The following is a 13,558-nucleotide window of genomic DNA, read 5'->3' on the forward strand; positions in this document are numbered from 1 at the left end:
AACGGTTTTTTTATAATTGAGTTTATAAAAACTTTATTATTAAAAAATAAAAGCACAAAAAATAAAAATATTTTAACCGTGCCCCTTTACAATTTCAACCTTCTGCAAACAGCTTATAGGTTGAACAAATAAAACCTCCCTCAATATTCCGATTTCTAATATACGCCTTTCATTTAACCCTTAATAACCTCCGTTCTCTTCATTCTTATTTCTTAATTAACTCCATTAATACCCCTATTAATGGCATTAATTTAGTTCATGAACAAAACAATTAAACTAAGAAAGAGACGGTACGTAGGCCCCACCAAGGGCTAGCTCCTGACTGGTTCTTTTATCAAACAGCTCTCAATTAAGCTATCAAATTACAGGATCCCTCCATTATATTTCGTCTTTACCTTTCATCATTTTAATACAATCTCTACATAGAGAGAGAGAGAGAGAGAGGCTTCCATGTCTTCTATTACCGTACCAAACCCTCTTCCTTCTCCTATAGAAGATGCCAAGAGTCTCTGGAAAGCATTTGATGGCAAGTTCATTTTTCCTTTCTGTTCCTCTTTTATATACATATGCATTTGTATCGCTCCTATATATATGAACAGATAACTTTTGTGCAAAAATTACTGGTATGAAAAAAATGACCATGACCGGCATGCGGTGTCACAGGACTGAACTGACAGTATTCTAATAAAGGTTTCTAGTACCAAAATGATATGTTTCATATCACAGGTAGTCGGCACGGTACCGGTACCATGTAAAATGTAGATAAATCCAAACCTAAATAACCCAGAAAAAGAAAACCATATAGCAGTTAGAAACTTAGAATAACTGAATTAGAATTTCATTTCCTATTTGTTCAAGAAATTATTTTGCTTCGATTTGAAATAAAAAGTGTGACTATTGATAGGATACGGGAAGGATGAAAATGCAATTAAAGAGTTATTGTGCCACAGAACCTCTGCACAGATAGCCCAGATAACACGGGCTTATGAAGATCTGTACAAAGAGAAACTCATGGACCGGTTGAATAGCGAATTTTCCGCAATTTTTCAACTTCACTCCAAGGTGCAATCATTTTTGTATTTCTCTCTTTTTCTCGCTTTATGTTTTGACATTTCCATGTAAATTTTTGTTAACCTAGTAAAAAATAAAACCTAAATTTGAGCATACTTTGTTCATGTTTCAGCCAGCACTCATGCTACGGGCAATGGACCCGGCTGATAGGGACGCGAAATGGGCCCACAAGGCCATAAAAGAAAAGAAAGGCGAATGCGGTGCCTTGATGATTATAGAGATTGCCTGTGGTTCATCTCCTGATCATTTAGTGGCTGTCAGAAAGGCCTACTCCACTCGTTATTCACGCTCTCTTGAGGAGGAAATTGCCTTTACCAGTGCATTCAAAGAGCCTATGAGAGAGGTATGTACCAGTTAACACTTAACAGCTCACTAAACCTTGCATGTGTTTCAAGCTAGTAACATGTACTGTTGTACTCGATTGAAATTTTTTCAGCAATGTTGCGCTGCAGATATGCTTTAATATGATTTTTAATTTTTTATAATATCTTTATAAATTTAATTTCAATCCACATGAACCATTTACATCAATGAGTGCAATAATTTGAGCATCAACTTGACTAAATATGTGTAAATTTTTTAGACCAATTGACTCACATATGTCTGAATTTTTTGTATTGTTAACAATACTTAAAACAGAATCTACAGTTATTTTTACAAACATATAATCTGATGATTGTATTTTTTTTGTTTGTTTGAAGTCAAGATGCAAAAATTTGCATAGTGTGGCACGGCAACCTGACATTTGATCCGTTTAATACGAAAAGACCAAATTCACTCATTTCAATAGCTACTCTCTGTATGGTAGATTTACATATTTTATATACTTTTCCTGAATTATTATTCTAGTTTTTGGTGCAACTGGTAACCTCGTATCGGTACAGAGGAGATAATGCTGAGGAGAGCTCAGCTCAATCAGAAGCAGCTATCCTCTACAATGGTTTACAAACCAACCATTTACTCCAAGAACAAATCACGCGTATGATCAGCCTGAGAAGCAAATCTCACGTCAAAGCAATAATACAATACTATCAACAAGAATATGGCAAATCCATTGAAGAGGTAAATTATCTCTTATTTTTAATATTTTCGTAGGTTCAAATTTGTTTGGAAATTAAATATTTTCAATCCCAATCTAAGTATATGTCTATAAAATTTTCAATCCCATAATTGTTTTTCTTAGAGGGTGAACAAGGGATCTGAGCTCAAAATATCATTCCCTGATTTCATGTGGATACAAAAGATGCCTCAAAAAATTAAAATGAGTAATTATTATTATTTTTCTATGGTTTAATCTTGAAAATTATTACTTATATCTTCAAATTTATAAAATCTGACAGGAATTAGCTACATGTACCAGTCCCTTCTCTGCTTTGATGAAGGTTGTTATTTGGTGCCTAATTTCTCCTGAAAAGCACTTTGCGGAGGTAAAACTATGATTGATATTTGAATTTATATGTAAACAATCTGTTGTGCCTTATTTGCTAATTATTTGCCTTTTTATATTTATAGGTTCTTAGAGGATCTATGGAAGGGCTTGGTACAGATGAAGATACGCTGACAAGAGGTGTAGTGAGCCGAGCTGAAATAGACATGGAACTGATAAAAGAAGAATATAAAAGGAGATACAATACAACCCTTACTCATGATATAACTGAAGATACCTCAGGATTATACAAGGACATTTTACTTGCCTTAATAGGTCCCGAAAAAGAACCATGATGCGAATTAAACTTCAAATCTGAGGTGTTAAATCAAATAATATTGATGACCTGCATGGTTAATCATGACACTGTGGTTGTGTGCTTTCTGTGGATTATGTATAGAAAAACCAATATATACATTGTAATTATGATACTGGTATTAGCAAATGTAATGATGGAGTGTTTGTTTAAAGTGTTCATAATTTGTCAGCAAATGTAATGATTGAGTGCTTTAAAGATGCACGAACATGTTAGAAATCGATTGCTCTATCTTATTGTGTTTCACAACGATATTTACTGGTACAAAGATGAACCAAGTGGTGCTGGTACCTTACTAAAGCACTCAAGGTCTCGAGCTTAATTCAGTTATTTTGAAACAGTATGGCTGATACGTACCATGCATGATCCAGTGCCTTAATTAATTTATGGATTTGTAGGTCAATTTCATCTAATTATAGAGATATCGACATGAATAAGGATTTGAGCTGTTTTCCTCGATATATTTATGTAGATTTTGTGTGTGCGTGTGTGGGTGGGTGGGGAGGCGTGAACATGCAGAAAAAAAAGAAAAAGATGTGAGCTGATTTCCTCTGTTTATACAGATGGCTAAACAATTGATTTTGTTCTCTCATTTTCTTACAAGCAACCAGATATATCATGACGTACTACCTACTTGTTTTGGTTTTTTTATACCCCAATCAATAGTGTCATATTCCTATTGGTGCCAAATAAAATCAATATATACCATACACACCTTAAAATTATAGTTCTGTTGATGGAACCTGTCTTCAAATTATAATTTGAAAACTACGTACACTTTAAATAATAATTAGTTTTTCTCAAGAAAATAAATAATAATTAGTGCAAGAATAGGGATGGAACCTCTCTTCTATTATCGGTACGTATAGCGATTTTTTAGTTAGTAATTGAGAATAATATAGTTTGAAAATAGCACTAACTTTGAACTATTCGAATCTATAAAAATATTGTTTAAATTGTATATTTAGAATAATAATGGAGGAAATGAATAAAATAATAATTAAACTAATCTAATATTTAAACCAATATTATATTACATTACATATTTAAATTAATATTATATTTCATTTAAATTAATATTTTTAATACTAATCTAATTTAATCTGATATTACATATATTTAATGTTAATTTAATATTTTATTTAATACTGATCTAATATTTAAACTAATATTATATTATATTTAACATTTAAACTATTCTTATATTATATTTAACATTTAAACTAATATTATATTATATTTAATCTAATATTTTAATTAATACTATCTAATATTTAAAGTAATATTATATTATATTTAATATTTGAACTAATATTATTCTATATTTAATCTAATATTTTATTTAATTATAATCTAATATTTAAAGTAATATTATATTATATTTAATATAATATTTTATTTAATAATATCTAATATAATTAGATATTATATCTATTTAATACTAATATTATATTACATTCAACACTTAACATTTACACTAACATTATATTACATTAAATATTTAAATTAATATTATATTATATTTAATCTAACATTTTATTTAATCTAATTAGATATTATAGTTATTTAATACTAATATAATATTTAAATTAATATTATAATACATTTAATATTTAAACTAATATTACATTTAACATTTAAACTAATATTATATTATATTTAATACTTAAATTAATATTATATTATATTTGTTGTTCTAGCAATAATCTTTTTTGTCTATTTGACTAATTTACAAAACATACAATTATTGAATTTTATGATTTCTTCTATTTTAGAGTTATGCAGGTTCAGATCAATTGGAATTACAATGTAGATTGCTTGAACTGAAGAAATCATAAAGACATTTATCAAGAATTTAATTTGTAATATTTTAAACTTGGTAAAGTGTGCTTGATGTTATTTCAACAGGATACAAACGATTTAACTTATAAGAAAACACTGAGGAACAGCTTGATCAAATACAAAGGAATCGAAAACGTTACCTCAACGTTTTAAAACGTTGTAACATTTTAATTAAATTTTCAAACTTCAGAATTCCTGTTTTTGATCAAGTTTCCACATAGTGAAATCGTTGGTAACGTTTTGATCAATCTCGCAGAAAAAAAAAACCTAATTCGAATTTTGAACTAAAACGTCTTAAACGTTTTAAGTTAAAAAGCTCATTTTGGAGCTGTCTCTATAAATAGGGCTTTGAGCTTCTTTCCCAAGCACTTTTAGCCGACCCTAACTTTTAAAACACTGTTTTTCTGTGAGCATGAGTCCTCCATTGTTGATTAAGCTTAAACCTTTAATATCTCTCAAACAACCTCAAACTCACTTCACTAATCTTGAGTTAGATTAGGTTTGAGTGAGATCTTGAGTGTTCTTCTTGAGGATCTAAACTTTGAGACTTCATTCTCTCTTTGAGTTGGCCGTGTGACTTCTCGTTGGTTTGTAAAGGCTCACCGGTTCACAAGTTGTAAACCTTTCTCGTTGGGTATAGAAAGGCGCACCTAGAAGAGGTTGCGACGCTCCGGAGACGTAGGCCTTTGTTTTACCGAACTCCGTTATCACACCGCGTGTCAAATTTCTCTAAACTCGTATATTTACTTTTAATCGTAATTAGTTTTTAATTTTAAGCGATTAGTGGTGCATTTAGTACAACAATATTTAATCTAATATTTTATTTAATACTAATCTAATATTATATTATATTTAATATTTAAATGACTACAATATAGGGGTGTAAACGTATCCGCTCCGTATTCACTCCGAATCCGGAGATTATTCGAATCTGGAATAAACGAATACGGATAACTGCGGATACAGATATAGTTATTTTTTTGTATATGGTGAAACAATGGTGGATACGAATGCAGATTATTTCATGAAGGTGAATATCTGTATCCGTATCCACAATTATCCGGTTCCAAAATTGCTCCCAACCAGCTCTGACTTTACTGCTTCTGATAGAAGTTGTATATAACTATCACATATTCATTTCAGTCTTGGTTGTGGGATAAATAATAGCACGGTCTAGTTTTCAATTTAATCTCTTTTTCGTTGGTGATGATGCTACAATCGTTATTTTCTTTTCTTTTTACCTCCATTTCTTCACTCTCCATTCTTTTCCATTCAAGATTTTAGTCCGTGAATGTAGTATGTTTTTTTGTCTTTGTTAAATTGGTTTCGGTCATTGTTTCAATACAACAACAAGATCTTAAAGTGTATAACTCAATTATCCGACAATTATTCGTTTCGTATCCGTATTTGAATCCTTATTCATAGGTTATTCGTTTCATATCTGTATCTGTATCTGTATCTGTATCTGTATCTGTATCGGTATCCTTAAATTTTGATATCCGTTTAGTATTTGTATCTGTATCCGTAGCGGATACAGATATGGTATTAGCATTATCCGCTCCAGATCCGCTCCGTTTACACCCCTACTACAATATGATATTTAATCTAACATTTTATTTAATATTAATCTAATATAATATTATATTTATTTAATATTAATTCATATTTTAAATTAATATTATATTACATTTAATATTTAAATTAATATTTTATTTAATACTAATTTAATCTAATATTATATTATATTAGTAATAATCAAATATTTTATTAATATCACTAACTCTACTAGCTTTATTCTTGCTAACTCATCATTTTTATGAGTTAGTAGAATAGAGTTATTTTTGAACTAACTCAATTTCCTAATTTGTATTTGAATCACCGCAATTTAAGAATAATATATGAAGATAATCCAAGGTGTTTAAGAAAGTTGAAATGACCTTCCAATAATTTGAAGACAACGGATTTTCTAAAACCATGCTGCAATAATCTCCCAAGTGATATTCCATACAAGGTAAAGCAATACAAGTTTTCTGTGTTTCTCTGCTAAAATATTGCATGATTAAACATGCTAATTATCATTGTATGTCGTTAATGTTTTAAAAAAATAATTATTTGTCCAAAATTTTCAAAATATAAAATAATTTTTATATCTGAAAATTAATATTTTTTTTCCAGCATATATTTATTTTTCCGGAGAAAAGGCTCGCACAGTCCTAGTTACCCTATAATACAAGTAATAGATAGTTCGGCTAGTATGATGCTAACTTTAAAATTGATTGAATAGACTTTATGAGTAATTAAACTTTATAATTCAAACCAATTTACTTTATGAGTAATGTGTTTACATGCAAATTTTTTATATTTTTAAGTTATTTTAGTATCAAATCAAGCTGTAAAAATGTAGAAAAATAAATGTATTAAAATTAACTTAAAAACTTGTAAAAATGAATGTATTAAAATTAACTTAAAAACTCATACATTTGACCGCTTGACTTGATACTAAATAAATTCGAAAATTTATAAGTTTTATATGTAAACACACAACTAATGAAGTAGATCGGTTTAAACGGTTTAGATTCACTGTTTGAAGTCGATTTGATAGATTTTGAAGTTTGTGTTATATAAGTTGAAATGACACTCGTGTTATACTAGCCAGGAGTGAGTCTATGGTACTATGCATATTACGATTTGTTACCGTGCTACGGCTCTATATTCGAGTTTTCAAATTCTAACGGTCGATCCAAACCGTTCATCTTGTTCTCCATATTAATATGTGTTTGGAGACCAAATTTTACATTTTTTGAAATTTTTTTACTATTTTTTTAGATTTATTGAAAATCACTGTTTTTGGATGGTCCAGAATTTTCAGATCAAGTGATTTTCTAGATATCTAAAAAAATAGTAAAAAATTTTCAAAAAATGTAAAATTTGGTCTCTAAACACATATTAATATGGAGAACAAGATGAACGGTTCGGATCGACCGTTAGGATTTGAAAACTCGAATATAGAGCCGTAGCACAGTAACAACCCGTGATATGCATAGTACCATAGACTCACTCTACTAGCCAGACTCAGTATAGAAGGCAAACATTGTTACTACTTCACATTTCTAAAAGAACATAATGTTCCCAAAAGGTCAATAAAGGAAACAGACAAATAATATCTACATTTTTCATAGCATACTATTATTGTAACATTAACATGACATCATGGAGGGATGCATTGAATCTGTTGAAAGTTGAAACTGATACAAGAACAAATATAGATTAAAATAAAACAAAATTTACATCCACAGCAAGAAGATATTTGTTTTTTTTAACAATTCACAGTCAAAAGAAAATGAAAACTAAGAGGAGAAAAGGCATTCAAGTACACTGGACGTAAGTTTAAAAAAGTATTTTTGTTAATATTCTCAGATTATTTTTTCCTGATCAAAGCAGCAGCAATGCCACCAACTAAAAGACCTACGGCAGTAGTGGCTATCCCTACACCAATAAGACCATCTGCCAAAAAACATTGACAAAAACAGAGAGGAAATTGCATTAGGGTTTTTTCGGAAGCAGAGGACGGATTATTGAAATTGTTTAACTCCTAAATTGACACAATTTAGTAGTTCTGACTAATGAGATGTACCCCCCCAGTACAGCAAAGTATCAATCCTGAACACTTAGGCGCTAAACAGGTCCAACACCAACTCATTTTTAAAAGTCTAGGGGGAATTTCATGTATACCCTTCAAAATTTTGAATTTTAGTATTTCCTTCTCTAAAATTCAAATATCATATTTACCCTTCTAATTTCAAAAACTCATAAATTTACCCAATTTATTGTCCTTTCTATTAAAACTCATTTTAAATTTATAAAATACCAATTTTACCCTTACTAAAAGAAAATTAAAAAACATGTAATATGTTTAAGATAAATGCTTTACCCTTAGATATTTTATCCTCAACTGCCTTCTTCAATGTCCTCGCCTGTCTCCACTCAGGTTCAATCTACAAAATTAGAAAAGAAAATATAATATAACATCAGCACCAGCCATAATAAAAACAGTACCAGAATCAGGTAGAGAGAAAGCAACTCAAACAAACCTCCAGGCAGTGGTCAACAAGCTGACGACTTCTAGGATAGTCTCCAATTCTATAATACCCCACAGCTAATAAGTACAGCTTCTCTCTTGTTTGCAATGAACTGTTCGAATTTGCCAGAGAAGCTAACAAATAAAACAAAAAAGTGTTATTTTCTAAGTTGCCAATGAAAATAAAAGCCACAAGCTCACCACAATACAAGCTAGTGATGCACTTGTAACTGTATAAAGAAGAATGGCAACAAAACCCAACAATGGCAGGATGTTCCATAAACCATGTTCTTGTTTTTTTTGTCCTATAATATAATTCGATAGTTTACATTCAACCTGTGGATTTTTAATGCATGAACTTCTGGATATACAAGTATTGGCTGTCCATGTGGGGCCTCCGTTAGTGTTACAAAATAATGATACTGGCAACACATCAACCTTGTAGTTTAAAATATTTTATGTTTCATTTCTTTGCATATAACAATGAAAATGAAATAATTTTAGCTTAACATGGTCCGGATCAAATAGATTGTGAAATAGCAGACAAAGTTTCATAACCAAAGCGAGGTAAAAAACTTTCAAAATCAGATTTATCATTTATTAGTTATGATCATAAGAAAAATGAAAACTACTGGTAATTTTGCACAATAACAGCATTTATAGTGAGCAGATATGAATGACAATGACAAAATTGAACCAGCATTTAAATGAAATATTCACTTTTCCATACAATACATAATATTAATCTAGCAGATGAAAATAAAAAATATTGTGAATAAAGATAAGCAAATGGCAGCAATACACAAGATTGACATTATGCTACTCAAGCACGTGCTTTTATTACGCCTTGAACCCAAGGCAATTTACGGCTTTTGCACCTTTCCCTTTTGACTGCATTGGTTGAAGATCACACAGGCCATATTCATGGTAGCAATATGTGATAATTTAAGTACAATTTTCTCAAGGTGTTCAATTAATCATAGGTAAAATAGCATTGTGATGGTAATCATAGACATCACATTATCCTAAATAGATTAATTAACACATAACATAACAAATAGCAATAACACAATAGAAAGTAGCACACCTTCTACCATGGCTATGCCACGATTGACATCAGCTTGGTCTTTGGAGTGTACAAGAGCCCAAGATAACCTCATTACACTATCTCCCTTTTGCTCTTCGGATGCCGCCTCACGCACCTCTTTCTCACAACCCTGTATTAATGTACAATAAACAAATACCTCAGTTATTTCATATTTCAACACTTAGCGACAGTTAAATAGTTCACAGACCATCATTAATGTGACCCACCCCTATAATTTGAATCTTTGCCACATTTAGGGAAGATAAGGTAATGGAAAATTACCGCTATGATGTCGTGATCGCACCAGGGAATGTTTTCGGAGTTACCAGAGAAGAACGTCCCGACTGAATCGAAGAACCTGTTGATCTTCGCCTCCATTGATCAAACAATGAATTCTATGATTTCTGCTGAAAAGTTAGGGTTATTTAGATCGTAGCAATGGCGGGAAACTTGTAGAAATAGCAAGAAAAAGACTTGGTTGTTAAGAAACGGGGGAATAATAAACCTGTGAACCTCCTCGGAATTTCGAGAATATATTTAGTTTCTTAGAAAAGGATCTGAATTCTGAGGATTGGGGAAGAGGAAAGCGTGTGAAAGCTGCACCGCGGTACGACGACTTCATACAGGTTTCTTTATTATTGGTTTATGTAGACCGGGTTCATCTGAATTTTGCACCTGATGATTCCGAACGTTCCGTACTGTGGTGGAACGTACTAATTTTACTTGCGAGAGATATTTAGATTTAGGCTCTGTTCGGCGGAATTCATATCCTCTGAGATATCTCAAACTTTGCGTGATTTTATGGAAAATCCCAACCGTTTAAGGACGTTCTGCACGAATCTCAAAGCACACAAAATACGGACCCCCTACATCACCCCCAAATAGGCACCGGACACGTAGGTCACGCAAAAGTTGAGATATCTCAGAGGATACGCACTCTGTTCGGCGAACCTTTGCAACGGGAATAGGAACAGAAATAGAAAAAGTTTGTAATGAAAATTACTATTTACGTGAAAAAAAAAAATTTCAGTCTGAATAAATTTTTTTTTTCTCACGTGAATAGTAACCTCTGTTTTTCTGCCGAACAGATCCTTAGTGAGATTTACCTTTTTGCAATATAAAAATATTTTTTTCCTGTCATCCTATAGTGCTATTTGGTTTAAAGTCTTTAATATTAATTGAAAATTTTAATGTACAAAATTTGTGCATAAATTGGGGACAACATATTGGTTCATAATTGAATGTGTTCAGAAAAGTTTGAAGTCGGACCTTTTTGTGTTTAATTTGCTATAATTTTACTAAATAAAAAAAAATTAAAGTAGTTATAATCAACAAAAATATTGAAATTAAGAAAATTTTCAAAAAAAAATCTTTTTTTTTTTTTTTTATAGGAATACCGAATACATATAGGCAAAGCCCACATGATTTGTAGTCATGCCCGATAACCACTCCGGCACGACCACTTTGATGTAATTATTGCGCCACTTGTATAAATAAGTACAATATTATTGACTATAGGCTATGCACTTAAGCCTAATTTTGTGAAACTAATGTCGTGTTGATCGCCAGTTTGATTTATTAAGACGCATTTGTATTTTGTTGAATGTTGACGGTTCTGTTGTTACTTATGTAAGTAGTAGAGTAGTCAACTTTTATATATATATATAAGGAGTAGAACTAGGGTGTTCATCAAGTTCTTTGGTGAATTCAAGTCTAAAATCCGTTAAATCAGTTTCAAATTATGAATCTAAACCGTTGAGATCCGCATACCTTACGAGTGATGCATCTACGTGTGAAAGCTCAATTCCTCTCAAAGACAAATAACACCATAAAAATCGAGAGGAATTGAGCTTTCATTGGCCCATTCAACTGACAAAAAGGGAAATCCAAGTATCCAACCGATCAATAAGCATGCACCATACCCAGGGGCGGACGCAGGATTTTTGTCAGGGCGGGGCAATAATCGGATGCAAATAGCTTATCGGGTTCAAACCCAATAGCTTATCGGGTACAATTCAACATAACAAAAAAAATACCAATCAATATAATAAAAATCCTAAATTACTTGAAAAAATCAATAATTCAACATTTATAGGGAATTTGAAATCAACATTTTGGTTCAACTTGGCAGCCTCTGCCTTTGAATTAAAAAAAATAAAAAAAATAAAAACATTTTGTTTCAACTAATTTTCGCTATTTGGGATCAGCGCCTATTTGGACTCCGCTAATTTGTTTCGCTCAGAGTTTATATGGGCTCCGCTAATTTGTTTCGCTACAGGGGGGCAATTTGAATTTCAGGGAGGGGCAGAGGTCCGAAAAACAGATTTTTAGCACTATTTTTGAAAATTCAGCGGGGGGCAGCTGACCCCCCCTGTGCTACAGTAGATCCGCCCCTGACCATACCTATCACATTAACTATAATTTACTGGGCAGTTTAAGTTTTCTATTTGTTTATTTATTTGTTTTAGTTTCCTAATTTTTTTCTTTATTTTTTTTTGTGCGCATGTGGTGGTGGTGGTGGTGGGAGGGGGGGGGGGGGGGGGGGGGGGGGGCTAATTAACTAATTTGTCCTGAATTTCCTGATGTCATACCAGAACTGGAGCTCACTAGTTGTTTGTTGTACCGTCTCATGGCTTTCTGATATAATCAGGTCTTGATGTTTCAGCATCAGCAGGCTCTCGACCTGACCATCAAGTCCAAAAGAAAGCTGAATTTGGAGTGCATACTTGAGTTATGTCCTTGGTTTAGAGCCAAGCCAGTCAAAATGACTACATAAACCGCAACCTTTGGATATATATGTCATTAATTAGATGGGACTACATCTGAATGTGGATGGGCATAATTTATGAAGTATGAAAGTACATAGAGCATATTTCTATATACAAAAATATTAGTAGATGAGAATAGAAGAAAAATAGTGATATTCAAATTAGTGTGAAAATGGTGCTATTCGGATTGACAAAAATATTATTTAGATTGTACATTTGGAATAGTGAATAGCTGCAATCGAGAAAGAATATTGTTAACAAGGTGTTAATTAAGAGAAAAGATAGACAAGTAGAGTTACAAATGAATTATCACGACGTGGAGATGACATCAACTTTGTCATTTCAAGATTGTGTTAGCATAAATCCAAAAAAAAAAAAATTTCTCTTCACACTTCTGAATAGTAATTATTCTTATATTTACAATAAATAAAGAATAGAAGCTATTCTAACTTGTAACTATTTTGAATAACAAAAATGTTATTTGTGTACAAATTATTATTCTGAATAACTTCTATTTTGAAACAGTGTCTATTCTTAATGTCTCCAAACATACGTGGATTATTTTTTTATTTTTTTATTCTTAATGTCTCCTTCTGTCTTCTTTTTCTCCACCTCCTATATAAAACCCAATGAATATACATTTTACTGTACAATAAAAATACATGAATTTTTAATGTGTTTTCATGATTCAATTTTCAGCCAATTAAACTAAATAGAACCTAAAAAATGATTAATATCTTAGTTATTAGTATGTTACTGGCACACACAAATCAACATGTACTTTATAGATGATCTGAATTCTTGTGCACAATAGAAATGTAGCAACTTAATTTTAAAAAACTTGATATCGCAATTTTTTGGTGAAATAAAATGTCGGATATATTCTTCACTAAAACAGCATTTCCCTTTAGTTTGTGAAAAAGAAAAGCCCTGAATATTGCTATATTTTATTCAAAGAGAAACCGCATAG

At 31.4% G+C, this 13,558-nt stretch overlaps 2 protein-coding genes across 2 annotated transcripts; one reads left to right on the forward strand and one right to left on the reverse strand.

The window, feature by feature from the left end:
* The first annotated feature begins 349 nt into the window (after window positions 1-349).
* On the forward strand, window positions 350-3,011 carry LOC144573523 (annexin D3-like). Its single transcript, XM_078323304.1, has 6 exons — window positions 350-526; window positions 905-1,062; window positions 1,184-1,414; window positions 1,921-2,133; window positions 2,412-2,498; window positions 2,584-3,011. Exons 1-6 carry the CDS (start codon window positions 451-453, stop codon window positions 2,791-2,793), a joined length of 975 nt encoding a protein of 324 aa, XP_078179430.1. The 5' UTR covers window positions 350-450; the 3' UTR covers window positions 2,794-3,011.
* Window positions 3,012-7,817: 4,806 nt separating this feature from the next.
* Window positions 7,818-10,417, reverse strand: LOC144573379 (mitochondrial fission 1 protein A-like). The gene is made up of 5 exons (XM_078323158.1): window positions 10,103-10,417; window positions 9,821-9,950; window positions 8,747-8,868; window positions 8,587-8,650; window positions 7,818-8,159 (listed from the first exon to the last, which is right to left on the reverse strand). The coding sequence occupies exons 1-5, from the start codon at window positions 10,196-10,198 to the stop codon at window positions 8,074-8,076; spliced, it is 498 nt and encodes a 165-aa protein (XP_078179284.1). The 5' UTR covers window positions 10,199-10,417; the 3' UTR covers window positions 7,818-8,073.
* Window positions 10,418-13,558: the final 3,141 nt, after the last annotated feature.

Source organism: Carex rostrata, chromosome 21 (assembly GCF_964058835.1).
Source record: "Carex rostrata chromosome 21, lpCarRost1.2, whole genome shotgun sequence".
Lineage (NCBI taxonomy): Eukaryota > Viridiplantae > Streptophyta > Magnoliopsida > Poales > Cyperaceae > Carex > Carex rostrata.